The following is a 27,604-nucleotide window of genomic DNA, read 5'->3' as shown; positions in this document are numbered from 1 at the left end:
GTGGCCTTGGCAGGCCATGGCGCTGATGCATCCAAGAGCAGAGGTGGGCTCCAGGGGGGTCCTCCACACACGTCTGGCTCCTGCAGGAGGTGGGCTACTTCCGGGGCATGAACAAGGTTGTGGCCGTCCTACTGATGTTCCTGAACGAGGACGACACCTTCTGGAGGTTGTTCCAGCTGATGACTGATGAGGAGCACGCCATGCGCAGTAGGTGCCTGCAGAGGACGGCTGGGCAAGCCTGAGGATCTGGGGTCTCTTTGCAGGGGGGCTGGTGGGGACCCTGGCCCAGGACAGCTCCCCATCAGCAAAGGGCACTGGCTCCCCACACTGCCCTTTGGATTCTGGAGCTCAGCCCTCAGTCCCAGCCTCATGCAGACCACTCTCCCTTCCTTCCCTACTGGTCCTTCTGCCTCAAGCCTGCCATCCACCAGGCGCCCCGCAAGCCCACAGCCACATGAAGCCCAGGCAGCAACACCACCTCCTCTGCCCCTAGCCTGGTTGCAGAGGCCAGGAGATGGCCAGGCACACACCCCCGCATCTCCCCTGGGGGCCACACTCACTGCCCCTCCATACCAGGCTGGCCATCCCCCACTGTGGCTGCTGTGTGGACAGCATGCTGGGGCCAGATGCCTGCCCACCCCTCTGCCCAGGGTGCCAGCTGAGCTGGGCATCCAGGAGCAGAGCCTCTGCCCTGGACTCACAGGCTGTCTTGCCTGGGAAGAGCATGTCCAGCCAGGGCTCAAGAGGGCCCCACAGGCAGGGGTCACCGCTGGGGGCTCCTGTGGTACTCCACTCCCCTCTGGGCGAGGCTCTGACTTGTGGGGGTCTGGGGGCTCCTCAGGCTTCATCCCTGGATTCCCAAAAATGCCAAGGTTCCAGGCCCATCACAAGCACATTCTCGGCAGAGCCCTCCCCAAGTTGAAGGGACATGTGGTGAGTACAACTGTCGCCCCGCCCAGAGGTGCTGTCCCATGGCCACTGCGGGGACTTGGCTTCCTGCAGACTTCATTTGCCTTCTCCTGGGGGCTGCCAGGGGTGAGCTCGGGCTGAGCAGGCCCATGGACAGCATGTCCACCACCCCTGAGGGTGGCTGTACAGGGCCCTCAAATAGGGAGGTTTCTGGCAGGGCAGGCAGGCCCTGAGCACCACCTGCCCTGCTTTAGAGCCGATGTCTGCGGGGATTTACACACCCACGTGGTTCATGCAGTGCTTCATCAACCAGGTAAGGCTGCCCAGGGACGCTGGGTTTCAAGGCCTCCCTGTCCCCCACTCCTGTTGCCCAGGGAGGGACAAACCCCACCCTCAGATATGCCAAGTCCCTCCCGAGGAGCCCCAAGGGGCAGCCAGAGCCCTCCTGGTGGGCCCAGGGCACCCTGAAGTCCCAGGGACCCGCCGTTTCCACCTGGCTCCCTTCGGGAAGGGTGGGTCAACCTGGGGTGCAGCTGAGCCACCATCGTGATCTGCTGAGGTGTCCCCACCGAGAGGGTTAGCTGGTGCGCTGTCAGGCCCTAAGGACCCTGAGAGGCCTGGTGGGAGAACCTTTGTCCACCCAGATGAGCAGCTCTGGGACCTTGTCTGACGAACGGTGGGACTGCAGGGACCAGAGGCAGATGTGGCTTCTGACCCTGTGCTGGGACCCTCGTGCCCTGCTCAAGTGGCCCCTCCCATGCCCACTGTCCCCACAGACCCCCCCTTTCTGCTGACCCTGAGGCTCTGGGAGGCCTCCATCCTGGAGGATGGGCACTTGCTCACGGCCATGGCCTACACCATCCTCAAGGTGCACAGGAGGAAGCGGGCCTGAGCGTGGAGCACAGGCCACGGAGGAGGGAGTGCCAGCCGCATGAAGGCGGTCAGGGTGCCCCGTGGTGAGTTCCCCTAGCTGGGGCGCTCCCTGGAACTCTGTTGGGACAGATGACCCCCAGGGGTGGTGCACAGTGGAACATAGCCGCCCTCTATGGGAGGACCCTCCAATGTGGGGGCCGAGCCTTCCTTGTGGGTCCCCCGATGGCCTGATGGCACCCCCACCCCTAGAGCGTCTCCAGAATGCAGCCCACCCTGAAGCCAGCACCCTGGGCGGGGGGGATCAGCCCTCCCTTCGAGTCTCCTGGACTGACTTGGGGGTTGAGTGGGTGGGTGGCACCTTCTGGGCCTCCAGCTGGGTCAGTACCTCACACCTTGTTTCTCTTGCCCTCCAGTCAGGAAAACCCACCTAGTCTCCAGGGCTTCAGTATCTGAGGCCTCAGCGCTCACTCAGTGAGGGTAAGACTCCACGCGTGCTGTACCAGCAGGAGGAGGGAGGAGGTCACGGGTGCGGCTGGGGTTCCCTACTGCTCCACACCCCAGAACTGTCAAAGTGTCCTTGGTCTGCGAGGGGTCTGTGCCTCTCCTGGGGGCCCTTGAGTTCACACACATTCTTGCCACCATAGGGAGCTGGCAGCTAGAACACCACCATGTCCTATATTCTAGCAAAAAGCCCAAGACCTCCGGGGAGCTGACAAGTGGGTGAAGAAGCTGAGGAGCTGGCAAAAATACCAGGGCAGCACGAAGGTACAAAGCTGAGTATCCTGACCCTGCAGGGCGCTAGCCTTTGGGCCCCACAAGGCTCGGGAGATTCTGATGCCAGGGCGGCAGCCAGCCCAGCCCAGGACCCCACAGGGAGGGAGCAGTTGGGGCTATTCTCCACTCCCAGTTTGGGAAGATCAGACCCAGCTCTAGGAAGACCCTGCCCCTCTGCAGCATCTTCCACAGGCCTCTCACTCCGTCTCCTCCCCGGCGTGGTGCCTGCATCTGTCTCAGGGCTGCTTCTCCCCCATAGATGTGCCGAAGGGTATCCATGGGCATCCCTCCACCAGTGCGAGGGCAGGCCTGGTCTCTGCTCTGGGACCTGGAGAAGGTGAAGGCGGAGAACATCAGGAAATATCAGGTGCGGCCGGTCCACCTGAGCAGGGGCAACGGGCCAGGCTTGGCGGGCTGCCCCTGGGGACCCCTGGCCCATCCCCAAGGGTGGGGGATGGAAGTGTCGGGCTGTGGGGCTCCATGCTCCTCCTGGGCGGTTTTTAGAGTCAGGATGTTGGGAACCCGAGTCCCCTGGGTCGGGCTGGCGCCAAAAGAGGAGTAGGTGACTATCAGAAGGAAAGGCAGCGAACTGCAGTCTCTCCTCGCCACGCCCACCCCATCCCGCCCCCTTCTCGCCCCGCCCCGCCTGTTACCGCCTAATGGCAGGGACACTCCAGAGGGTGTTAGGAAGCAGAGGCCCAGCCGCCCTCCCTGCCTCCCCCGCACCTGGGAGCCGCCTCCCGGGACCAGGCTCAGGGCCCGGCGGGAGCTGTCACCTGGGAGGCCTCTGGGGGAGGCGGAGGAGGGGTCCAGAGGGCCTGGACGTTACCTTGTTAACGGTCGGGGTTCTGGGCCTTGGACGGGGGAGTCCCTCGTGAGCCCCGATGGCTTCAGAAACAAGCGGAATGAGGTTTCTGCAGAAAAGAGCTGCGGTCCCTCCGGCCGCGCCGCGCCGCGCCCGCCGCGTCGGGGCAGTTGTGGCGGTTGGTCCAGTGGGTCAGGGCCGCCTGACGTTGGCCCCGCCCCCTCGGCCCCGCCCACAAAAGAGCATAAAAGAGCAGGCCCGGCGGTGCTGTCCTGACGTCAAGCACATTGACGTAGACATCAACCGCGCCTTCAGGAATAACCTCTTCTTCTGGGAGCGAAACGGAATCAAGTGGGTCCCCAGGTTCCTGGCGGGGAGGCCGTGGACCTGGGTCTGGAGCTGGGGTGGCAGGGTGTCGACCCCTGCCCGTCCTGGCTGTACCGGCTGAGCCTCGAGGGGGGCGCGAGTAGGCACGTTAGGAGCCCGGGCAGAGGTGTAGGGCTCGCGGCGGGTGGCGGTTGGCGGTTGGAGAGGGGAGAGTGGGGCGGGGCACCCGCTGGAGGGGAGGGGCTCCAGGCGGCAGAGACCTGGCTGGACAGGAGCTCAGATGGACTGAATTCGGGTTAGAGGGGTCAAATGACGCCCCATCTTGATGGTGTTGCTTACATATTTCTACTTCTACAGTTTCCATCATTTGTAAAAATAGATTGGTGAACCCCAAATTTCATCACTTAGGGACCCAGCCCCATCCCATCTCCTGCGTTCACCACATCCTTGACCAGCACATGCCTTTCACAGAGGACCCAAGACCTCTGGCCTCACCCCATTGCTAGGCTCTCAGTATGCTTTTTTTTGGCCACGCCATGTGGCTTGTGGGAGCTTAGTGCCCTGACCAAGGAGCAAACCCATGCCCCCTGTGGTGGAAGAACAGACTCTTAATCCCTGGTCAGCCAGGGAACCCCCCCAACCTACTGCTGCTGCTGCTAAGTCATTTCAGTCGTGTCCGACTCTGTACGACCCCATAGACGACAGCCCACCAGGCTCCCCGGTCCCTGGGATTCTCCAGACAAGAACACTGGAGTGGGTTGCCATTTCCTTCTCCAATGCGTGGAAGTGAAGTCGTGTCTGACTCCTAGCGACCCCATGGACTGCAGCCTACCAAGCTCCTCTGTCCATGGGATCTGCCAGGCAAGAGTACTGGAGTGGGTTGCCATTGCTAACCCTAACCTACTGCTGCTAGTATGCATTTTAAAAACAAGAATTCTTGGGAATTCCCTAACAATTCAGTGGTTAGACTCCACACTCTAATTGCAGAGGGCCCAGGTTGCATCCCTGTCAGGGAACTAAGCTCTCACAAGCCAAGCAGTTGGGCAAAAAGAAAAGAAGAAGCGGGATTCTTTTTTTACACGTGACCTCAAGCCTGTTGCAACACCTGAAGCGTGTACTGTAATCCCTTAATATGCACCCAGAGATCACGTCTCCCAACACTTCGTGCTTTCTGAATAAGCTGTTCCAATCCAGGTAACTGGAGTGGGTTGAAGACACTGACAGCCAGGGAAAACATATGGGGAGGCAAGAGAGAGGGTTCTGCCACAACCAATTCAGGTTGCAGGCTATTGGCCTGCAGATCAAGCTCGCTCTGGACCAAGAGACACTCTTCAGAGCCTCCACCCCAGAGAGAAGAGGGGTCTGGCCACAGCGGGGCTGAGAGCAACAAGGCAGGAGTGGGCTGTGCTGCCCGAGTGGTGACCCCAGACCCCTCATGCTCCTCTCACAGTGAGATGTCTCTACTGAGGGGCCCTGCCAGTCCCAAAGCAGCGTGGCCCCAGGTCTCCTTGGCTTTGGGGGCTCATTTCTTAAACACACTTGCTTTGTCGTGAGGCTCTGTCAGACAATATAAAATTAAGAGCATCAGTGTGAAAGAAGCCCCCTGTGTCCTCTTCCCCAGGCAGCAGGCCCTGTTCCACGTGCTGGTGGCCTATTCCATGTATGACACTGAGAATATCTGCGCACCCAGGCCCTGCCCATTCCAGGGGGTCTTCCTGCTGGTCACGAATCAGGAGCATCCAGGAGCAGAGGTGGGAGTGTCAGGAGGGGACAGAGTGGCCTCCAGGTGGGTCCTCCACACATGTCTGGCTCTTGCAGGAGGTAGTCTACTTCCAGGACATGAACAAGGTTGTAGCCATCCTACTGATGTTCCTGAACTAAGAGGATGCTTTCTAGGGGCTGGTGCAGCTGATGACTGAAGACAAGCACACGATGGGCGGTAGGTGCCTGTCGAGGACGGCTGGGCAAGCCAGAGGATCTGGGGTCTCTTTGCAGGGGGGCTGGTGGGGACCCTAGCCCAGGACAGCTCCCCATCAGCAAAGGGCACTGGTTCCCACACTGCCCTTTGGGTTCTGGAGCCTCAGCCCTCAGTCCCAGCCTCATGCAGACCACTCTCCCTTCCTTCTCTGCTGGTCCTTCTGCCTCAAGCCTGCCATCCACCAGGCGTCCCGCAAGCCCACGGCCGATGAAGCCCAGGCAGCAACACCACCTCCTCTGCCCCCAGCCTGGTTGCAGAGGCCAGGAGATGGCCAGGCACACACCCCCATCTCCCCTGGGGGCCACACTCACTGCTCCTCCATACCAGGCCCGCCATCCCCCACTGTGGCTACTGTGGGGACAGCATACCGGGGCCAGATGCCTGCCCACCCCTCTGCCCAGGGTGCCAGCTGAGCTGGGCATCCAGGAGCAGGGCCTCTGCCTTGGCCTCACAGGCTGTCTTGCCTGGGAAGAGCATGTCCAGCCAGGGCTCAAGAGGGCCCCACAGGCAGGGGTCACCGCTGGGGGCTCCTGTGGTACTCCACTCCCCTCTGGGCGAGGCTCTGACTTGTGAGGGTCTGGGGGCTCCTCAGGCTTCATCCCTGGATTCCCAAAAATGCCAAGGTTCCAGGCCCATCACAAACACATTCTCGGCAGAGCCCTCCCCAAGTTGAAGGGACATGTGGTGAGTACAACTGTCGCCCCGCCCAGAGGTGCTGTCCCATGGCCACTGCGGGGACTTGGCTTCCTGCAGACTTCATTTGCCTTCTCCTGGGGGCTGCCAGGGGTGAGCTCGGGCTGAGCAGGCCCATGGACAGCATGTCCACCACCCCTGAGGGTGGCTGTACAGGGCCCTCAAATAGGGAGGTTTCTGACAGGGCAGGCAGGCCCTGAGCACCGCCTGCCCTGCTTTAGAGCCGATGTCTGCGGGGATTTACACACCCACGTGGTTCATGCAGTGCTTCATCAACCAGGTAAGGCTGCCCAGGGACGCTGGGTTCCAAGGCCTCCCTGTCCCCGACTCCTGTTGCCCAGGGAGGGACAAACCCCACCCTCAGATATGCCAAGTCCCTCCCGAGGAGCCCCAAGGGGCAGCCAGAGCCCTCCTGGTGGGCCCAGGGCACCCTGAAGTCTCAGGGACCCGCCGTTTCCACCTGGCTCCCTTCGGGAAGGGTGGGTCAACCTGGGGTGCAGCTGAGCCACCATCGTGATCTGCTGAGGTGTCCCCACCGAGAGGGTTAGCTGGTGCGCTGTCAGGCCCTAAGGACCCTGAGAGGCCTGGTGGGAGCACCTTTGTCCACCCAGATGAGCAGCTCTGGGACCTTGTCTGACGAACGGTGGGACTGCAGGGACCAGAGGCAGATGTGGCTTCTGACCCTGTGCTGGGACCCCCGTGCCCTGCTCAAGTGGCCCCTCCCATGCCCACTGTCCCCACAGACCCCCCCTTTCCGCTGACCCTGAGGCTCTGGGAGGCCTCCATCCTGGAGGGTGGGCACTTGCTCACGGCCATGGCCTACACCATCCTCAAGGTGCACAGGAGGAAGCGGGCTTGAGAGTGGAGCACAGGCCATGGAGGAGGGAGTGCCAGCCACATGAAGGCGGTCAGGGTGCCCTGTGGTGAGCGCCCCTAGCTGGGGCGCTCCCTGGGGCTCTGTTGGGACAGATGGACCCCCATGGGTGGCGCACAGCGGAACACAGCCGCCCCTCCCCCATGGGAAGACCCCCAGGGTGGGGGGCTGAGCCTTCCTTGCAGGTCCCCCCATGGCCTGATGGCACCCCCACCCCTAGAGCGACTCCTAACGCTGCCCCTGGAAGGCTGCAGGAGTTCCTGCAGGACGCGCTGTCCCGGGCCAGGGCCCCGGCGGACCGCGCAGTGCGCAAGCAGCTGCCGGCCTCCATGGCTGAGCTACCCAGGATGACGTATGACCTGCCCTGGCCAGGGGGGTTCAGCCCTGGTCTCCCCATGAGTCCCCCTCTCAGGCAGTAGTGGGTGGGTGAGCCCCGGGCTTTCCCCTCACTCCCGGCCATTCGCTCTTCTGGGCGGTCACCACAGAGCCCAGAGGTTGGTGGCCTAGAGGGCTGTTCTCAAAGTTGGGCCGGCTCTGCCATGCCTGGCCCCAAGGGCCCACCTTGTGCAGACCACAGCGATACAATTCCCTCCCAAACTTCCCAGTGATCTGTGAGGCCACAGGCAGGTGGCCCCCAGACCTCGGCTTTGAGCTGGAATGCTGGGTCCCTTCCCCTTCAGTCCCTGCCTGGGCCACCCCCAGGGCCACGCGACAGGCCTGACTCCGTGACCCCACTGAGGCCCCGGCAACCAGCTCCACCCAGCCTGCTGAAGATGGCGCCACTGGGCCCAGGACACCCCTCCTGCCCTGAGGCAGCTGCAGCCAGCATCCCTCCCATGAGTGACCAGCACCGCCATGGTGGAGCCAGGACAGCACCCCAAGAGCTGCGCCAAGGCCCCACACGTCCGCATGACCCCCTGAGCTCTGTGTCCATAGGGAGCCTGGACGTTCAGGGGCCTCCAGAGGATGAGGTGACTGTGAGCACAGGGACCCCAAGGCTCCCGGGGACCCCGACGTCCCCAGAAGCCAGCAACATGCCCTGCTTTTTTACGCTGAGCTCAAGGAGGATGGACTTTACCCCCACCCCCATATAGCACAAGTCCCTGACTCCAAAGGGCCTGAATTTGGGCTCCAGGAGAGCAGATGCTGTGTGATCACCCCTCAGCCTGGACTGTGACTAAAGGGGCTGCCCCGGCCAGTCAGGAACGCTGGCTCAAGGCAAGGCGAGCCCTCTAGGAGCTGTATGTGGTCTCCTGCAGCCTGAGAGTGCCCCACAAGGTCCCTTCAGTGACCTGAGGAGCCTCTGGGAACCACAGGCCACCTCCAGGACCTCACACGCATCAGAAGGTGGGGCCAGAGCAGAGGGTGCTGCTGTTTGGGCTGACACAACACACTGTCCAAGTCAGTGACTGCCTTTTGGGGTCCCTAAATCTCAGCAAATGCAACCCACCCGGGACCCAACTGGGTTCCCTGCCGCCCAGCCATTCCCTATGAAGGTCTCCCTCCAGGGATGGACAGACTTTGGTTTCAGTTTCCCCCCTTGCTGGTTAAAGGTTAATACATTTTCGTGCTTTAAGTGCTAGACTGGCTGGTTCTTGTAGCACCTAGAGGTCTCCGAAGGATGCCCTCAGGGCCCCCAGAGGCAAAGGGAGCACCAGCTGGACAAAACTGAGGTTCCCAGCTGCCTCGTGGGAGGCCACAGGCACTACAGACTCCGAGCTTCAACCAAACCCCAGGATCAAGACCATCGGATGATTGTGACTCAGCCTGTGTCCGGTGGGCCAGGACTGGGCTCCAGGAGAGCAACAGCTGGCGGGCAGGGAGCATCAGTTCAGTCACTCTGTCCACCAACCTGGGCTGGCCAGGCTCCAGTGGCACTTCCTTTCTTCCCTGCCTCCTCCTCCCCACACCCATCTCGCACACCCTTTCCCACATCACACTGGACACCTCCGTGCCCCTCCACACCTGTCAGGGGAGCAGCACCTGAGCTCAGGCAGCCTAGGGCCCCCTCCTTGGGTGGGCGTGCTGCCGGATCTCACGCACCAGTGGAAGGAAGAGGGCACCGGCTCAAGGGGAACACTGCCTCTGCCTCGAGCAGAATCCCAGACCCTTCCCTGCCAGGAGCGAGTTCCGCCTGTGGCAAAGGTCATGAGGAAGGAGGCTTGGCATACTCAAAGGTGGGATGAAGCCTCAGGAGTCCCCCTGGAAATTCTCGAGCATCTACCCCCAAAACCAGAGTCTGCCTACTTTCTGCTTTGTGCTCTCACCTACACCTCTGACTTTACAGGGGGCTGTCCCCCACTACCTCTCTCTGAAAAAAGAGTTAACTTACAGCTCCAGTTAATAAAGTTCCTGAGTGTGATAGTGTTTCAACCTACAAACTCCTTTGGAAGTCCTCTAGCCTGCCTGAATAGGTTTTTCCAGCCACATGTGATTGCTCAGAGCCTCCCAACTGTGAGAGGCATGAGATGTTCTAAACTGTCTAAATACGGATTCCTTTGAGCAGTTAAAAGATTGATTAGAAATTGTATTGGTGAAGGGTTTTTCACTTGTTGGGCCAATGTTTGCTGCTAAGTCTCCATATCCCTTACCTGCTGTGTCCCCGGCAGTGTATTGATTAATATAATTGGTGTAAGTAGTAGCTTTAATGTTTGTAACCTGGGACCCTTGAGTTAATTCTTTTTCTTGTTATAGCCCACCACTCCTTTGCTCTGTAGGAATGCAACTTAATCTAATGCTTTTGGAGGGTGCTGCCTGACTTTAGAATAATCACCTATAGAGAAAAATAAGTTTCTTAAAATGTTAACAGGCCTCCGGGCCAGAAGATGATGCAAATCACCTAAACTTTTGCATATGATAAGTTTGCAGGAAGAAAGCCTGGCTTACTGCATGACTCTACCCCTTCCCCCATTATCCTCTATGCATAACTTAAAGTATAAAAACTACTTTGGAAAATAAAGTGCGGGCCTTGTTCACCGAAACTTGGTCTCCCCATGTCGTTCTTTCTCTTACCTTCCGGCTGAATTTTTCAGCCTCTTTTCTCCACTGAATTTCCTCACTGAGCTATCCTTATTTCAGCCTCTTTTCTCCACTGATTTCCTCACTGAGCTATCCTTATTCTATTACTCTTTATATCCTTAATTACCGTTTAATTAAGCAATTGTTTCCTGATCCTCGCCGACGCCGTCCCCGCTTCGAATTCCCTGGATCCACCAGGGCTGGACCCCGGCACTTCCCCGTTCACCCCACAAATGGGGAGCTGGGTCCTGCTTGTCTCGGGCTCCAGGGCACCCTACTGGAATACGTGTCCTCAGCAGCCCTCCCACTGCCCACTGAGGGGTCAGGGCTGACTGGGACCTTGGGGCGCTCTGGGGGCACATGGGCCAGGGCCATGCTCCCACTTGGCTCAGGGCAGCTCTCTCTGGGGACCTCCACCCTGGGAGCTGTGTCGGCCAAGACCCGGGTCCTGGACTCTCTCGCTGCCCCTGCCTCCCGGGGAGACTCACAGCTTGAGGGGCTGCTGGGTCAGGGGAATCGAAGTGGGTTCCAGGGGGTCCCTTAGCTGAAGCCAGAGGTCGAGCAGCTGCCCTGGATGGAGGGAGAAGGGGCAGTGAGTGCTGCTCCCAGGCAGTGGGGGTGGCACAGGGCCCTGGCTGGATGGGGGGCAGGGAGGGGGGCTTCCACCTGGTGCATCTGGGCCAACACATCACTGCAGGGGACGCTGCAGTTTTGGGTGAGGTTCTGGCCTGCTGAGACTCGACGGTACCATGACCAGGTCACACTCGTTCCCACCAGCACCACAGGTATGCCATCTGAGTCCTTCACCCACTTGATCTGCTCCCTACAAGGGGGAAGTCGTGATCCAGTGGGCAGGCTGCGGGCTGGGCTGCACTTGGCGTCACAGAGAGAGGACAGGAAGCCCCTGAGGGTCAGTGGTCAGCTCACCAGGGCTGGTGGATGCCCTTGAAGGACTCGGTATTGTTGATGCAAACACCCAGAGGAAAGCCCTCGCTGGTGCTCATGTACTGGTCTCCATGACGCTGACTCTCCTGGCCTGCTGTGTCCAGTAGGTAGGTCTCCCCATCAGTGACCACTTGCTTCCAGTAGGAACTTAGAGACAGCCAACCTTCCTGGGAGGGGACCCTCCCTCGCTCCTCTTGTGCCCCCAGGACCTAGGACAATGGGACCCCTCCTGCAGAGCAGGTGGAGGACAAGCCCCTGTCAGGAGCCAGGCTGTGGACCAGAGTCGGCTCACCTCCATGGTGGAGTTGTCCTCCACGGGGTGGTTCTCGATGAGCTGGATGGTCAGGGCACTCTTCCTCATACCATGGCGCCCACCACCACGAGCTTATCCTCCGTCATCACTCCTCAAGGGACCCCAACACCAGGCACTACTGTGGTTTCCTGTCCCACTGACCCCACTCGCACGCCCACTGAGCTCCTGGGGCCAGGCTGCCCGGGCCAGGCTTGTCTTCTGAACCAGGCATAGCAGCAAGAACGGTGGCCCAGGGACTTCCCTGGTGGTCTAGTGGTTAAGAATCTGCCTTGCAACGCAGGGAACAGGGGTTTGCTATGGAGAAACTAAGCCCCACGCCACAACTACTGAGCCGATAAACCGCGAGGAAAGATCCAACATAATGCAATGAAGACGCAACATGCCACAGCTGAGACTCAACACAGCCAAATAAATACATACGTTGAGGCAGTCTGAGCGTGGGCTGGAAAAGTTTCCAGACACAGAGCATTTCATAAGGGAGGGTGTTTATTAAGAACCAAGAGCAGAGCTGAAGAGGCCGCAGCAGGCCAAACTCCTGACCGAGCAGGGAGAGTCGATAGTTCTCGTGCATAAACAGCCAACTTTTATAGCCTTGAGACAAAATTGCTATGGAAGGCTGGCATAGGGTGATTGGCTGGAGCGCTGTGGGGTGCTTACTAGAGTGGGCATCTTTGTCTAACTGGGAGTCAGAAAGCTTGTTAGTGATGATAGGGGGGACTTCCGGCAAGGGTTACAAAGGGGCTCAGTTAGTTTTGGAAGTGACCTTGGTTCTGGGCTCCACTTCCGTGGCCTAGGGGCAGAACTCAACAAAATACTTTTTAACAAAATGAGGGGAAAAAATGAATGGTGACCCAGCCGCTCACCTGCAGCACCTCCAGCCCAGAGGTGTGAGGGGGCTCCTACCTCTAGCTACACTTAATGAGAGGAGCCAGCTCCCCAAAGGCAGGGCTGACAGTTGAGAACATTTCCCCAAGCACGCACCTGAATTAGAAGCTGCTGGGGAGGCAAAGAACTGAAACTGGAGGCATGGTGGACCCAAGGTTATCAGCACCCTCTGGAGAACAGGTCTTGCCACAGTGGCAGGCACAGCAGTGTGTCTGGACAGGACTGACAGCCAACAACCGGCTCCAGGCGCCCCCTGCTCTCACCTCTGGGCATGTTGGTGCATTTGGAAAGTGTTCACTGAGCACCTACTGGTGCCAGGGGTTATTCCAGGCACAGGGTGACGGTCAGACAGAAAGAACCGCTGCCCTGGTAGACTTGGGCTAGCTCCAAAGAAAAAAAATCCACGTAAAGAAAATAAAGGGAAACCCGTGAGGTACCATTGTCAGAAGATCTTTGGAGAACGTGAGGCAGGTGAGGAGGTAGACAGGTGGGGGCCAGGGCTCCAGGAAGCAGAAACTTATCACAAGAAAAGACCCGAAGGAGGTGTGGGAGCCAGGGCAGAGATGAGAAAGAAAAGGCCCCTAGCTGGGGTGTCCCCAGTTTTTGGTGCTTAAAGAAGGGATGCCCTTGTGGGGACAGTGGGCAGTGACATTCTGAACCCCAGGTTCTCCTGGTGTGCGTGATGGCCACCAGATGTCCAAGCTTTTTGGAGGGATTCTTGGGGATCTGGTGTGTGGGAGATCCTATCACCACGACCACGCGAGGGCCTGCACTTGTGGGCAGCCAGAGCACTTGTGGGACCCCAGAAGACAGGACCTGGGACCTGGAGCCTTGAGGAGGTGACCCACGCGAGGCACAGTGGATCCACCGCCTACGGCTCACCAGCGCCACCTTGTGCTCGCGTAGTAGAGGAGCTAAGATTCCACATGCCTCTCCAGAGGAAAAAACAAAATATAAAACAGAAGCAAATGTAACAAATTCAATACTTTTACAAGGGCCCACATCCAGAAAAAAATTTTGAGAGACTTCCCTTGTGGTCTATGGGCTTCCCAAGTGGCACAGTGGTAAAGAATCCCCCTGCCAATGCAGGAGACCTAAGAGACACACGTTCAATCCCTGGATTGGCAAGATCTCCTGGAGGAGGAAATGGCAACCCACTCCAGTATTCCTGCCTGGAAAATTCCATGGACAGAGGAGCCTGGTGGGCTACAGACCATGTGGTGGCAAACAGTCAGACACGACTGAGCACACACACAGCTAGTGGTCCACGGGCTGGAACTCCCAGCTCCCAGTGCGGAGATCCTGGGTTCTATCCCTGGTCAGGGAACTAGATCCCACAAGCCACAACTAAGAGTTCAAAGGCCGCAACCAAGACCCAGTGCAGCTAAATAAAATTTAAAATACTTTTTAAAAAATTAATAAATAAATCTTAAAAGAGAGGACTGGAAAATGTTCCTGTATCAGTCAAGTGTTTCTTTGGCTCCTAGAGACAAGCACACACAGGCTCCAGGCTCTGTACATGCCAAGTCACTTCAGTCGTGTCCAACTCTTTGTGATCCTGAAGACTGTAGCCGGCCAGGCTCCTCTGTCCATGAGATTCTCCAGACAAGAATACTAGTGGGTTGCCATGCCCTCCTCCAGGGGATCTTTCCAGCCCAGCAATGGACCTGGGTCTCCTGCATTGCAGGAAGATTCTTTACCTTCTGAGCCACCAGGGAAGCCCAGGCTCCGTGGGCCTCCACTAACCAGGCACCTCCCCGGGCAGCCCTGTGTGTGGGGCTGCAGGTGAGACTGGAAGCTGTGGTCTCTTCCTGGCCTGGGCAGACAGAGGGTGGGTTCCAAGCCTCCCTCCTCCACACTGGGCCCCACTGTGCACAGTAATGGCCTACTAGGTATCAAGTGCTTTCTGATGTTGCTAACAACCTCAGGTAGGTTGGCTCCTGTTTACAAAGAAAGAATCTGAAGGGTGGAGAAGGCACTTCACCTACCTCAGGTGAGTCCCAGATCCCCTGAGTGTAAAAGCTGGAATTCAAATACTTCTTTATTATTAGTCACCGTGCTGTACGTTACATTCCCATGACAGCTTTAAAAAATTGTTTTTTTATTTTTAGCTGTGCTGAGTCCTTGCTGCTGCAAAGGCTTTTCTTTATTTGTAGCAAGCACGGGTTACTCTAATTGCAGAGCACAGGCTTCTCATTGGGTTGGTTTCTCTTGTGAAGAACTGGCCCTAGGGTGGGCTTTAGTAGGTGCTGCATGTGGGGTCAATAGCTGTGGTGTATGAGCTGAATTGCCCTGGGTCACGTGGAATCTTCCCAATATGTGATTAGTCACTCAGTCACGTCTGACTCTTTGTGACCCTTTGGACAATTCCCGCCAGACTCCTCTGTCCTTGGGACTTTTCAGGCAAGAATACTGGAGTGGGTTGCCATATCCTCCTCCAGGGGATCTTCCAGACCCAGGGATGGAATCCAAATCTCCTGTGTTTCCTGCATTGCAGGTGGACTCTGAACCACAGACCAGGGAAGCCCCCATGACTGCTTTTATAACATGAAGATTGTACCGTTTAGCCCACTTCTCTCAGGTTTGTGCAACCCCCAACCCCCTGCCCCGGCAGCCACTAACCTGTTCTCTGTACCAACGAGCTAGATATTCTTTTCTTTAATATTTTTAAAGATTCTACATTTAAGTGAAGTCTTATATTTGCCTCTTTCCTGACATTTCACTTAGCATAATACCTTCGAGGCCCATCCATGTTGTTGCAAATGACAAGATTTCCTTTTTTAATGGCTAATATTCATATATATATATATATATAATGTAATATATGGCGTATCATCTTTATCTATTCTTCTACGGATGAGCATTTAGGTTGCTTCCATATCTTGGCTATTTTAAATAATGTTACCTTAAACATAAGGGCACATATGTCTGTTTTTCCTTTTCTGTAAATACCCAGAAGTGGAATTGCTGGATCATATGGTAGTTCTATTTCTAATTTCTTAAAGAAACTTCATACTGTTTTCCTTAGTGACCACACCAATTTACACTCCCACCAAGAGTGCCTTAAGAGTTCCCTTTTCTCCACATTCTGGACAACACCTGCTATTTCTTTTTGATCACAGCCATTCTATAGGCGTGAGGTGTTATCTCCTTGGGGTTTAAAATACCATGTCCCTGACTAGCATACACCCTTTCATGTACCTATTGTTCTGTATGTACGTATTGTTTCATGTACCATGTACTGTATGTCTAAGGAAAAACTTTCAGATTTTCCGCCCATTTTTTAACAAGATTAATTTTTGCTATTGAGTTACAAGTTCTTCATGTAGTTTAGATATTAAAGTGAAAGTGTTAGTTGCTCAGTCGTGTCCAACTCTGTGACCCCATGGACTGTAGCCCACCAGGTTCCTCCGTCCATGGGATTCCTCAGGCAAGAATACTGGAGCAGGCTGCCATTTCCTTCTCCAGGGCATCTTCCTGACCCAGAGATGGAACCTGGGTCTCTTAGTATTGCAGGTGGAGTCTTTACCATCTGAGCCCCCATTAATTCCTCAGCAGATACATGATTTGAAAATACTTTCTCATTTCATAGATTGTCTTTTCATTTTGTTGATGTTTTCCTTTTCTGAGCACAAGTTTTTAGTTTGATATAGTCCCACTTGTTTATTGCTTGTTGCCTTTGGTGCCAATTCAAAAATATTATCCTCAAGACCGATGTTAAAGAGCTAGCTATTGCCCATGTTCTCTTCTAGTTTTATGGTTTCAGGACTTATGTTTCAGTCTTTAATCCATTTTGAGTTAATTTTTGTGGATGGTGTAAGATAGTGGTCCAGTTTTCCCAACACCATTTATTGAAGAGACTGTCCTTTCCCTATTGTATATTCTTGGCTCCTTTGTGGTAAATCAATTGACTACCAAGGAGCATTTGTAAATAAGCCTGTGGGTTTATTTCTGGGCTCTGTATTCTGTTCCACTGATCTGTTTCTGTACTGCGTTGATTACAATAGCTTTGTAGTATGCAGTATTAAATCCAGGTTAAATCATGCAGTATGATAAACTCAGCTTTGTTCTTTCTCAAAATTACTTTGGCTATTTGGGATCTTATGTGGTTCTATACAAGTTTCAGGATTCTTTGTTCTAGTTCTGTGAAAAATGTCATTCAAATTTTGGTAGGGATTATAGTTTTAACAATATTAATTCTTCTGTTGCTGAACCAAATGTAGCATCACTCACCCACACAAAGTAAAGCCAACCTACTGATGCATCTTTGTGGTGAAGGAAAGTGCAGTGATTACTGCAGGGCCCCAAGCAAGGAGTTCAGGAAGCCAATGTTTATCTTATTCTATTATTTACTTATTTGTTTGGCCATACTGCTGTGCCCCTTGCAGGATCTTAGTTCCCTGACTAGGGATTGAACCCAGGCCTCCTGCAATGGAAGCTCAGAATCTTAACCACGAGACCACCAGGGGATTCCCCCAGGCAGCTAATGTTTAGAAGGCCTAAACATCAAGGCTTTCAGGGAAAGAGTTTTAAAGGCCAGGTGTATTTAACATTCTTCTGACTGATTAATTGGGACTCAACATCATCAGCCTTCGTGTTAACTTCTTCCCCCTGGTGCACGTTTCAGTATCTGCAAAACAGCTCAAAGGACATGCCTCAGAATATTATCTATAGCCCTTGAGGAGGAACTAAAGGTCCTTGGCTTTAATGGTGAAACTATTATTTTTGTCTTGCTTGACTCTTTCCCTGTGTTTCTGTATTTCTGCACTTCTCTGATAGAATTTACTCTTTGAAACTTGGGGAAAGCCGAGGAGGTTAAAGTTTTTCTACAGACAAGGCAGGCAAAGGACATGGTGGGGTCTGTCCCAGGAAGACCCTGTAGGGTCCTGCGCAGTTGTACTTCCAATCCATGAGCATGGCCTATCTTTCCATTTATTTGTATCTTCAATTTCTTTCCTCTGGGACTTCCCTGGTGGCCCAGGGGTTAAGAATCCGTTTTCACGTAAAGAACAGACTTTTGGACTCAGTGGGAGGAGAGAGAGATAATTTGAGAGAACAGCACTGAAACATACACATCACCATGTGTAAAGCAGATAGCCAGCGCAAGCTTGATATATGACGCAGGGCACCCAAAGCCAGTGCTGTGACAGCCTGGAGGGATGGGGTGGGGAGGGAGGCGGAGGGGCGTTCAGGATGCAGGTGACACATGCATATCTGTGGCCAATTTACATTCAGTTCAGTCGCTCAGTCGTGTCTAACTCTTTGCGACCCCATGGACTGCAGCATGCCAGGTCTCCCTGTCCATCACCAACTCTGGGAGCTTACTCAAAACTCATGTCCATCGAGTCAGTGATGCCATCCATCTCATCCTCTGTCGTCCCCTTCTCCTCCCGCCTTCAATCTTTCCCAGCATCAGGGGCTTTGCCAATGAGTCTGTTCTTCCCATCAGGTGGAAGCTCAGAGTCCTAACCATTGGATTGACAGGAATTCCCTCAAAACCCACTTCTTCTTCCTCAGATTCTACTGCCCTTATGCAAATGGAGACACTATGTCTACTTTGCTATTTATGCCCTGGGCAGGGTTGAGATCTGAAGGTCTCTTACTCTGGACTGGCCAAAGGATGGGGAGCCAAGTCCCGGTCTGCTTCCCCCTCCCCAGTACGATCACAGCAACTCCCACCTATAACGGGCATGTCTAGTATAAACATTTGCTGGGGCCCACACTGGGCTGAGCACTGAGGGATACTGGAAGCTTAACAGTGAACAGTTAACGAAGCTTAAGCTGGACCGTCCTCTGGAGGTCTTGTGTATACTCTAAGGTGCTGAGCATGAACATTCAGGCCCCTGTCAAACCTAACCGCTCTAGTCCACATGCCTCATACCAAACTCAGGACACCAGAGCTACTGGAGCAGGGAGCAAATATGGTAGGACTCCCTGGCTTTGAGTGTCATTTAATAACCAACTCAATGACGATGTGCAATCCTCTTAATACTTTTTAAAAATTTTATAATTTTGGCCATGCCTTGAGGTACATGGGATCTTAGTTCCCTGACCAGGGATAGAATCTGTGCCCCCTGCAGTGGAAACTTGGAGTCTTGACCACTGGACCAGTAGCAAAGTCTGTCTCTTTTTTCTAAATACTTCATGATCATGGTAAAGAGCAAGTCTCATTTTGATACCAGTGCATCTTAAACCTGTCCCTGATGCTGGTTAATTTCTCTTGAACAACAGGATTCAGGTCCAGAGCCTTCAGCAGGTAATGGTATAGGATAACAATTTATAGTATCATTTCTCTTTTGTTTTCATTGCTTTTTGTTTATATTCACTTATTTCTGTACTTAGCTTTTATTTATGGCTAGTAACAGTATTCAGTAGTTTCTAGTAGCACGTTACTAGGGTCAAAGATAATACCATGAGTTTGAGGAGTTAGTTTCAATCATGAAGTCTGCCACAGCTCTGGAAAAATAACAAAATTTTTCCTTTGTAAAACAGACATGCTGGCTTAAAGACGCTCCTCTGCCCCTAAATAAGGATATAAACATTACCATGTGTGTCCAATGCACCCTATAGTATGAAGGGAAGGTCCAAGTACCAAAACTTAACAGCAAAACAGATAAGCACAATGTAACAACGAAGATGGTTGTTTCATCTCCTGATTTATTAACTAGTCATAGACCCCATCAGTGACAGAGGCACTCTCACTTTTGTAACAGTAGTTTTAAAAGAATGATTTTACCCCAGCTATAGACATTAACATGCTGCTGTTGCTAAGTCGCATCAGTCGTGTCCGACTCTGTGCGACCCCATAGATGGCACCCACCAGGCTCCGCCGTCCCTGGGATTCTCCAGGCAAGAATACTGGAGTGGGTTGCCATTTCCTTCTCCATTGCATTAAAATGAAAAGTGAAAGTGAAGTCCCTCAGTCATGTCCAACTCTTAGCGACATACTCCTTTCCAAATGATTCTGTATTTTCAAGGTTACTGAAGAGAAATGGCAACCCACTCCAGTATTCTTGCCTGAGAAATCCCACAGACAGACGAAGCTTGTGGGCTCCAATCCACGGAGTCACAAAAGAGTCCCACTCGAGTTAGCAACGGAACAATAAGGACAGTGTGAAATGTTATCAATTGTGCGAAGCCGGGTGAACCTTCACACAGAATGTCTCGATTATTGTTCCAATTTCCTCTGAGACTACAATTACTTCAAACTGAATTAAAAAATACATGTCCCTCGTGGAAATAGAGAATAAACCTCTCAGGTCAAATTTTAAAACGAAAATCTGCAAGTTACCCTAGTCAGGGTAGTCAGGAGAACCGTAAAGCCCAGTGAAAAAGGCTTATTTCCGTCTAAAGTTTCTTACCAACTCTGGCAGTGATAAAGACGACATGGCACGTTTCTCTGCTCTCCCCAACTCTTAAACCAGGGAGGCTCTCAATAAGCCGTCTGCTCACAGCGAACAGGTGAGAGGGAGGCCCCCGATTTTGTGAAAACCCAGGGAGAGAACGTTGCAAATAATTTACTTCCACCACTCTGCGTTTGAGACTCACACGCACGAACTGCACATTCCTGGGCCAGCATTCTGCGGGGGCCGGGAGCCCGGTGGGGACCCGGGGGGTCTGAGTTTCACCTCGCGGCCTCCGACGGCAGCAGAGAGTCAGCCTGGCTCAGGGCGAGCTGGTCCTTCTTCTCCTTCTGCAAAACGTGGTCCTCCCACAGCGCCTGGTCCACCTGGTCGTCGGTGAGCACTACGGGCTTGTATTTCTCGTCGAAGAGCCGCTCATTGGCCTCCGAGTGCAGCTGGTGGGGCCCGACGACGCGCAGGTGAGCCGGCAGGTGCAGGAACTCGTCGTCGTTGATGTCGCAGTCGCGCATCCGGGCCCCCAGCACCCACCAGCGGCCCACGAAGCCCACATCCAGAATCCGGTCAGGGAAGTCGGTCCAGCGGGGCTGCAGGTACCGACAGCGAGCCTGGTAGAGGCTGGCCTGGGCATCGAAGGGCGCCTCGTACACCAGCGAGAAGAGGCCCAGGCTCACGTGGCGCAGACAGCCGCGACCACGCAGCCAAAGCAGCCGCTGCACGAACGCCTCCGAGTCGCGGTTGCGAGTGGCGGGCGCCAGCAGCAGAAGGGTCCCCGACGCGTCGAGCAGCGCCTCCTCGAAGGCTGCCTCGCTCGGTGCCAGGGAGCAACAGGCCACCGCGCCACCCAGCAGCCCTAAGTACATGGCCGCCTTCCCGGGCCGGGCCCGCGCCGCCGCCGCCGCGTCCTTGCAGGCCTCGGCGTAATCTTGGAGCAGCGAGCGGGCCCAAGCGCCTGAGGGGAGAAAAGAGCATTGAGAGCCGCCCGGCGCTGGCGCCACCCATCCCGCCGCCTCCCGCCGCTACTCACCCAACCGCGCCCACACGCCCGGCTTTGCGGCTGCAGCGTCACGCGCCTCTCTACGGCTTCGGGACCAAAATCTCTTCAGGGCGGCAGCCGCCATTGTCTTCCGGCTGGGCGTCCGCACTCCGAAGAGAAACACCATGCATACAAAACAGAAGGCCCGGAGAATCTCTTCTGTGCAACCGTCAACATCACCGGAAATCGTTCCCCATCGGAAAAGGATAGCAGACGGACCGACGCCGGATGTTGCTGTCAGATCTGAGAGGGGTCATCTGCGGCGGTAGGCGGGTCGCGCAGGCGCAGAGAGTCCGGGCCCCGCCGGTTGAGATCGCCTCAGGTAAGGGGGGCGTGGGTACACCTGCGGGGCAGGAGAGGCGATTTAACGTTCCGGTGGGTGCGGGAGCCGCCAGGCCGGGCTTGGGGTTTGGGCTGGCGTCCAGGAGCGGCGCCGACTGGTGTCGAGAGAGGGTCTGATTGGCCTCTATCCTCAGACGGATGCGGTGACGACCCTGAGAGACCATGGCAGCGGCTGACGAGCTGGCCTTCCACGGTGAGTGCAGCCGCGACCCGGCCCGAATCCTGCTCCTTCCACTGGCCGAAACCTCCCATCGAGTTTCCAGCTCAGATCTAACCCGAACCCCAGTCAGCTGTGAACAACCACCCAGACATGAAACCCATTCCTAACTCGAACCCCGTGCGTGCTTAGTCTCTCAGTCGTATCCGACTCCTTGCGACCCCATGGACTGTAGCCGGCCAGGCTCCTCTGTCCATGGGATTCTCCCGGCAAGAATACTGGAGTGGGTTGACACTTCCTCCTCCAGGGCATTTTCCCAATCCAAGTATCAAACCCGGGTCTCCTGCATCTCCTTCCTGCATTGGCACCGCTCCCATCTTAAACTCAGACCACAAATCTGAGGCTCTGCCCCATCCCTGAGCCAGCCCTCATTGTGGTCCTGTGTTAGGAAGGAGGGGACACGCCTCCTTCCCACTCACCACAGTTGAGGAAACTCTGGGCTGGGGGTAACACCGAGGTGGGGATGGTTACTCTTGGCTCCCAGATGTCGTTCAGTCCCTAAGTCATGCCCGACTCTTTGTGACCCCATGGACTGCAGCACGCCAGTCTCCCCAGACAAGCTGTGGGCAAAACGAAATTGCCTCAACTACCAAATACACCTGTGTCCCATATTCCTTCTCGACAGAGTTTGAGGAAGCTACTAATCTGCTGGCCCAGACCCCGAATGAGACCACCACCAGAAGTGATCAGCTGAGCCCTAAGGGGCACGTGGCTGTGGCAATGGACTCAGGCGGCAGTTATGGAGCTGAGGATGAGGTAGAGGAGAGCGACAAGACTGTGGTGAGTCCCAGGAGTCCCTGTGCCCTGCCTCTGTCTTGTCCCTTCTACCCTCCCTCTGGCGCACCCCTCCACCCCCACCCCCGCACCCCCAGCACTGAAAGTCTGCACTGTGCAGCTCCTACAGGAGGAGAAGCAGCAGCCTGGTTTCTGGACCTTTGGCTACTATCAGAGCTTCTTCGACGTGGACACCTCACAGGTCAGACCCGGGAAGCTGGTGGGATGGGGTGCAGCCACTATTCACTGAGAACTTCCTGTGCACCAGGCCTTGGGCCATTGCTGGCAATAGGCACATGGGAGAACAGCCCCCACCCAGGCTGGTAGACATGACTGGGTGGACTGCATGTGTGTGGCCTGAGTGGGACTCGGGAACACGGGGAGCACACATGACATGGTGCACAGGGAAAGGCCCCCTGGAGAAGGCGACAGATTTGCTGGGACTTAGACAAGCAGGTAGACTTAGAGTGGAGGGAAGCATAAGTATGTTCCAGGCACGGGGAACAGCATAGGCAGGGGACCAGAGGTGAGAGAAGCCAACCACTGCTGCAGAGGCTGCCTCTCACTCAGTCTGGAGAGTGAGGTGGGGGCCAGGCAGAGGCCAGATCACCAAGGATCTCATGAGCTGTACTAAGGAGTTTGGGTTTTCTCCTAAAGGTGCTAGGGGGTCATGGAAGGGTTCAGAGCAGGAAAGGACTGAGCGACATGAAATTGGAGGCCAGGGTGGGAGATGGTGATAAGCCAGGGTTGTGGAGTAGGGAAGACGTTGGCAGAGATGGGGGAAGATTACCCAGGATTTGTTGACAGTTCTTATTGGGGGCAGGAGGCAGTGGACAGTGGGGGAGTCCCGGGCAGCCAAGCACAGAGGAGGGGGAAGCTAAGAAAAAGATGGCAGGCCCTGAAGCGTCCTTCAGAGTAGGGGGACACTGGGATATTGAGTAGGGGCTGCCCAGGGCAAGGGGCTCCAGGCCACAGGAGAGAAATGAGAGCATGGAGGAGGTGGGAGGTCAGCAGGGAAGGAACCCCTAAGGAGGGTGACCCTCTTTCCTTTGTGGGTAGTGAGGGAGCCCCAGATGGGCTTCTGTCCTAGGTCCTGGCCTTGCCCCGCAGGTCCTGGACCGGATCAAAGGCTCGCTGCTGCCCCGACCCGGCCACAACTTTGTACGGCACCACCTGCGGAATCGGCCAGACCTGTATGGTGAGTGAGGTTGTGCGTTCAGTTCATTCAGTTACTGATGCAACACATGTTGACAGAGGGCCAGGCCCCGGTATACAGCTGAGCACAAAGCACAGTCACTCGGGTAGAATTGAAACGTACTCTGTTCATGCAGACAGGGCCAAGCGAGGCTGCAGAGGGCCGCGGGGCTGGGAGGAGAAGCAGAGTGTTTAGAGGGTGGGAGCTGCTATGTTGTGTGGGTTGCTCAGGGAAGGCCCTGCTGAGGAGGGTGAGGGAATGAGCCTAGTTGGTGTCGGGGTTAAGGGTGGCGAGACCTGGGGGAAGAACATCACAGAAGAGGCATGTGGCGGAAACAGGCTTGCACTGCAGGGCAGCACTGTGACTGCACTGGAACGAGCTGCCAGCAGGCCCCAGAGGTGATCGGTCAGACCACATGGGCCTCCTATGCTTTGGTGAGAAGAGATCTTAGCCAAGTGCCCTTGGGTGCTGCAGGCCCTGTGGGGGGCAAGGGCAGAAGCTGGAGGACCAGGGAGGAGTCGCGTGTGGGATCATGGGCCTGGCCTGGGAGGTAGAGAGTGGGGGTTAGATCCTGGCAAACGTGGAAGATGGAGCCAACAGGGTGTGCTGACACACTTGATGGGTGGGAGGAGAGGTGGCAAGGATGCTTCCCAGCTTTTGCCTGGACTGTGAGAAAGCGGGACCTTCCCTGGTGGCTCAGATGGTAAAGAATCTGCTTGCAATGCAGGAAACCAGGGTTCGATCCCTGGAGTGGGAAGATCCCCTGGAGAAGGGAATGGCAACCCACTCCAGTATTCTCATTGGAGAATTCCATGGACAGAGAAGCGTGGCAGCTACAGTCCATGGGGGTCACAGAGTTGGACACGACTGAGTGACTAACAATTTCCCCAGAAAGACGGAATTCTATTTATCAATGGGAAAAGGCGAGAAGATTCTAAGGGAAAGAGTGGGCATGCTAGGTGGAATGGAACGTTGAATAGGAGCCCCAGGTTCAGGGCAGAGGCCCAGACTTGGGACACTGGGGGTTGTGGGCACAGAGATGGCAGAAGGCCCTGAGGTTGGACGAGCTCACAAAAGGGGTGAATGAACACAGAGGAGGTTTGAGAACTGGCCCGGGTGGGCCCCTCATTGTTAAAGAGCTCAGGGAGTCAAAGAGGCTGAGGAGTTGCCAGTGAGATGAGACAAAAGCAAGAGTGTAAAACCCTGGGAACCACATGGAGAGTGTTTCCAGATGGAGGGGGATCAGCTACGTCAAAGGCCACTGAAAGGCCGAGAGAGATGAGGGATGGAGGCTGGATTCAGCTGCTAGTCTGTCACTAGTGTGACACCATATCAAGGGAGCGGTGGGGGTGGAGGCAGCCCGGAGCTTGGAAAGAGGCTGGGACCGGATGGCGCAGGTCACTAGTCCTGGGAGCTCCCACCCTGGGGCCCTGACCGTGCTCCACCCACAGGGCCCTTCTGGATCTGTGCCACGCTGGCCTTCGTCTTGGCCATCACTGGCAACCTGACCCTGGTGCTGGCCCAGAGGAGGGACCCATCCATCCACTACAGCCCCCAGTTCCACAAAGGCAAGTAAAGTGGGCAAGGCCTGGGAGCTGGCAGGGCTTGGGGTGCCGTGGGGCCCAGGAGTGATAACCTGATTGGCCCGCAGTGACCGTGGCCAGCATCACCATCTACTGCTATGCGTGGCTGGTGCCGCTGGCGCTGTGGGGCTTCCTGCGGTGGCGCAAGGGTGTCCGGGAGCGCATGGGGCTTTACACCTTCCTGGAGACTGTGTGCGTCTACGGCTACTCCCTCTTTGTCTTCATCCCCACTGTGGTGAGTGGGGCCCAGGGGTGGGTGGGTCTTGGGCGCCACAGGGACGACCTGCTAGCCAGCTGCCTGTATCCCCCCCACCCAGGTCCTGTGGCTCATCCCTGTCCCATGGCTGCAGTGGCTCTTCGGGGCCCTAGCCCTAGCCCTGTCAGCTGCTGGCCTGGTGTTTACCCTCTGGCCCGTTGTCCGTGAGGACACCCGGTGGGCAGCTGGGGTGCTGCTGTCTGTGGTGGTGCTACTCCACGCCCTCCTGGCCATGGGCTGCAAGGTACTGGGCTGGGGTGGTCACAGGCTGGGCTCGGGGTGGGGACTCAGCTTGCCGGCTCTGACGCTGACCCAGGGCTCTCGGATCAGTTTTATTTCTTCCAGCCACTGCCTCCAGAGCCCATGGCATCTCCCCACCAAGCCACCTCTCAGCCTCCAGCCACAATGTTGCCACCCACCCTGCCAAGGTCCTTGGCAGCCTAGGAAGGCTGAGCCTGCAGGTAAGGAACTGTCCCCAGCTGTGGCTGGGGGCAGGGTCTCCAGCTCCAACTGCACTCCCCCGCCCCCCGCCCGATGTTAGAAGCCACAGGGCCACTTCTCAGTTTCTCTCTTTCAGGCCCAAGAGATGGTGACTGGAGGCTCCCCTGAAACCTCAAGATCATTTCGCTACTTTCCAGACTTTTCTTACAAAGCAAACACTTTTATTTTCTATGCAAAGGTGATTCAGAGAATTTATATAAAGGCGGGAGAGGGGCACAGCAGGGAGCTTCCAGGGCGGCCATCGCCCCCAGGGGCCACCCCAGCCTGGGCCGCACTTGCTCTTCCTGGGGCGCCCAGAGAGCGGGCCTTGAGCTGAGCCTGAGCTCCGCCACATCCAAGTCTGGGGTTGTTAGAAACGGGAGAGCAGAATTAGAAGAAAACTGCCTGTGCTGAAACATATATTTCCGTGGGTTTTTTATTTTTATTTTTTTCCTTTTCTTTCCTTTTTTTTTGGAGAGGTCCCTGCAAGGCCCCTTCCCAGGCTGGGGTGGGACCAGAATGCCATCAGAGTAGGAGGGGCGGGAGGAGCATCTACAAATACTGAAGGGGGTACACAGGCCTAACGTTAGCTACAAGGAAAAAGGACGCCTTCCACGACAGACCCTTGAGGTTTCTGCGTCTGCCCCAAGCGGCTGACGCTGACCCTTCCCTCCAGGCCCAGGGCCCCCAGGCCACCCTTTCTAGCTCTGGGTGCAGGTGGGGGCTGGGTCTGCAGGGGGTCAGGGACAGGACAGCAGCAAGAGGCAGGGGCTGAGGACGGAGGGCCTTCCCGACAGCCGGGTGGGTTGTACATTCAAGTGTGAGGTGAACCCTTTGGTGGGAGGGGGCCGAGGGGCTCCCTGGGCTCCAGAGGCCCGGCCCCACCCCATCCTGAAGACTCGGTAGGGCCACCCCTCGCCACTGAGCCTCTGAGCTGGGGAGAGGGGCTGCTGGCTCGGCCCGGCCGGCCTGATTTCTCAGAGGGTCTATGGATTGACACTGGTTCTTTTCATAAAAAAATAAAATTAAAAAAAGCAGCATGTCACGCCTGTGGTGACCAAGGCCTGGTAGTTGAAGGGGAGGCCCCTCCAGGAAGGGGCCAGGACTGCCTTCCCTGCTGGAGACAGGCAGGGGACCGGCCCGAGGGACCGGGCAGGGCGGCCACTGCCCCCTCCCTCCCCACCAGGCCTGCAGCTATCAGGCCCGGACACGCCTGTTACAGAAGATGTCAAACCCAGGTCAGGGTGGAGAGGGCCGGGGGGTGGGGGGGGCACAGAGCTCCCACGACATGATCATGTGTAAAATATGGCAGCGACACGCGCTTGGGGCCAAGATGTGGGTGGGCAGTGGGGTGGGGGCGGCGGCGGCGGCAACGTCGTGTAAAAAAGTGTTCAAGTTCCCGTAGCAAAGAGGGCTGTGGCCGGGTATGTGGGTCTCTCCAGTACAAGGGTCAAAGCCGCCCAGGGTGGGGCAGGGTCTTCATTTGGTTTCCTGGTGCTGTCAGTCCGTTCCACGCCGCAGGGGCCTAGCTCCCATAGTGCATGGTGTTGGTCGGGATGGACATGGGTGAGGCCATGGAGATGGCGGGGCCGCCCATGGTGAACTGGCTGTTGACTGCATAGTGGGCGCTGGAGCTGCCGCCACTGCTGCCCTGGGCGCCAGAGGATCCTGTGGGGCAGGGGGTGGGCACTAAGGGGCCGCCTCTGTCCCGTTGCCCGCCCAGACCCATGGCAGAGTCAGAGAGAAAGAGCACAGGAGAGAGGGCAGGCGGGCGCCCGGGCACACGCACACCCGCGGGGCCCTGCGACCCCCGCCCACCATTACCTTGGACAATCCCCGTGCTCATTATGGAGCCCATCCGGGAGTGGGTGTGATTGACAATCCCCGTGTTGGCTGCACAGCAGGAGGAAGGAAGGAAGGAAAGGAGATGGCGTCACCGCCCCCAGCCTGCCCGGCCCATGTGCCC

The 27,604-nt window shown here is 56.3% G+C and overlaps 5 protein-coding genes across 31 annotated transcripts in view; 2 read left to right on the top strand and 3 right to left on the bottom strand.

Moving 5' to 3' along the window:
* The first annotated feature begins 115 nt into the window (after positions 1–115).
* LOC133250678 (uncharacterized) lies at positions 116–10,214 on the top strand. 23 transcript variants are annotated; one of them, XR_009737388.1, is made up of 6 exons: positions 187–933; positions 1,166–1,865; positions 2,196–2,259; positions 2,467–6,350; positions 6,583–6,639; positions 7,103–10,214. XR_009737388.1 is itself a non-coding variant. In XM_061422188.1 (5 exons), exons 2-5 carry the CDS (start codon positions 5,600–5,602, stop codon positions 8,325–8,327), a joined length of 591 nt encoding a protein of 196 aa, XP_061278172.1. In that variant the 5' UTR covers positions 5,380–5,474; positions 5,585–5,599; the 3' UTR covers positions 8,328–10,214. The 23 variants fall into 23 exon arrangements, 1 of the variants encoding a protein (XP_061278172.1); XR_009737385.1 differs by having other exon boundaries at positions 2,427–6,350; XR_009737391.1 differs by having other exon boundaries at positions 1,166–5,474; positions 5,585–5,627; positions 6,259–6,350.
* A 359-nt stretch (positions 10,215–10,573) lies between these two features.
* On the bottom strand, positions 10,574–11,557 carry LOC133252073 (GTPase HRas-like). The gene is made up of 5 exons (XM_061424807.1): positions 11,489–11,557; positions 11,179–11,405; positions 10,944–11,074; positions 10,740–10,821; positions 10,574–10,601 (listed from the first exon to the last, which is right to left on the bottom strand). Exons 1-5 carry the CDS (start codon positions 11,555–11,557, stop codon positions 10,574–10,576), a joined length of 537 nt encoding a protein of 178 aa, XP_061280791.1.
* A 7,163-nt stretch (positions 11,558–18,720) lies between these two features.
* Positions 18,721–20,918, bottom strand: TIMM29 (translocase of inner mitochondrial membrane 29). The gene is made up of 2 exons (XM_061422190.1): positions 20,783–20,918; positions 18,721–20,707 (listed from the first exon to the last, which is right to left on the bottom strand). The coding sequence occupies exons 1-2, from the start codon at positions 20,916–20,918 to the stop codon at positions 20,019–20,021; spliced, it is 825 nt and encodes a 274-aa protein (XP_061278174.1). The 3' UTR covers positions 18,721–20,018.
* Positions 20,919–21,027: 109 nt separating this feature from the next.
* YIPF2 (Yip1 domain family member 2) lies at positions 21,028–26,683 on the top strand. Its single transcript, XM_061422189.1, has 10 exons — positions 21,028–21,113; positions 21,268–21,326; positions 21,976–22,130; positions 22,246–22,326; positions 23,235–23,322; positions 24,771–24,887; positions 24,971–25,137; positions 25,220–25,402; positions 25,489–25,619; positions 25,736–26,683. Exons 2-9 carry the CDS (start codon positions 21,296–21,298, stop codon positions 25,600–25,602), a joined length of 936 nt encoding a protein of 311 aa, XP_061278173.1. The 5' UTR covers positions 21,028–21,113; positions 21,268–21,295; the 3' UTR covers positions 25,603–25,619; positions 25,736–26,683.
* The window catches only part of CARM1 (coactivator associated arginine methyltransferase 1), a 43,412-nt gene continuing 41,606 nt past the window's right edge, over positions 25,799–27,604 (bottom strand). For 3 of the 5 annotated variants that reach the window (XM_061422183.1, XM_061422186.1, XM_061422187.1), the window contains exons 15-16: positions 27,463–27,531; positions 25,799–27,306 (exon numbers count right to left, since the gene is read on the bottom strand). In XM_061422183.1, coding sequence (XP_061278167.1) covers positions 27,164–27,306; positions 27,463–27,531 — 212 coding nt within the window. In that variant the 3' untranslated portion in view covers positions 25,799–27,163. Of the gene's footprint in view, positions 27,532–27,604 lie in introns of all 5 variants that reach the window. The other 2 variants (XM_061422182.1, XM_061422184.1) reach the window with 2 other exon arrangements.

The sequence above is a fragment of the Bos javanicus genome, chromosome 7 (assembly GCF_032452875.1).
Source record: "Bos javanicus breed banteng chromosome 7, ARS-OSU_banteng_1.0, whole genome shotgun sequence".
NCBI classification, from domain to species: domain Eukaryota; kingdom Metazoa; phylum Chordata; class Mammalia; order Artiodactyla; family Bovidae; genus Bos; species Bos javanicus.
Note: the sequence above shows the minus strand (reverse complement) of the source record. Positions and strands in the feature narration are given on the sequence as shown.

Coding starts and splice junctions, on each gene's coding strand:
- LOC133252073 (XM_061424807.1), bottom strand. CDS start 11,557: ATGAGGAAGAGTGCCCTGACCATCCAGCTCATCGAGAACCACCCCGTG. Junction 11,075..11,178: donor AAGGGCATCCACCAGCCCTG/GTGAGCTGACCA, acceptor TCCCCCTTGTAG/GGAGCAGATCAAGTGGGTGA. Junction 10,822..10,943: donor AAACTGCAGCGTCCCCTGCA/GTGATGTGTTGG, acceptor CCCTCCATCCAG/GGCAGCTGCTCGACCTCTGG.
- YIPF2 (XM_061422189.1), top strand. CDS start 21,296: ATGGCAGCGGCTGACGAGCTGGCCTTCCACG. Junction 22,131..22,245: donor AGGAGAGCGACAAGACTGTG/GTGAGTCCCAGG, acceptor TGCACTGTGCAG/CTCCTACAGGAGGAGAAGCA. Junction 24,888..24,970: donor CAGCCCCCAGTTCCACAAAG/GCAAGTAAAGTG, acceptor ATTGGCCCGCAG/TGACCGTGGCCAGCATCACC.
- LOC133250678 (XM_061422188.1), top strand. CDS start 5,600: ATGACTGAAGACAAGCACACGATGGGCG. Junction 6,351..6,582: donor CCAAGTTGAAGGGACATGTG/GTGAGTACAACT, acceptor CCTGCTTTAGAG/CCGATGTCTGCGGGGATTTA. Junction 6,640..7,913: donor TGCAGTGCTTCATCAACCAG/GTAAGGCTGCCC, acceptor CTTCCCCTTCAG/TCCCTGCCTGGGCCACCCCC.
- TIMM29 (XM_061422190.1), bottom strand. CDS start 20,918: ATGGTGTTTCTCTTCGGAGTGCGGACGCCCAGCCGGAAGACAATGGCG. Junction 20,708..20,782: donor GGGCGTGTGGGCGCGGTTGG/GTGAGTAGCGGC, acceptor TTCTCCCCTCAG/GCGCTTGGGCCCGCTCGCTG.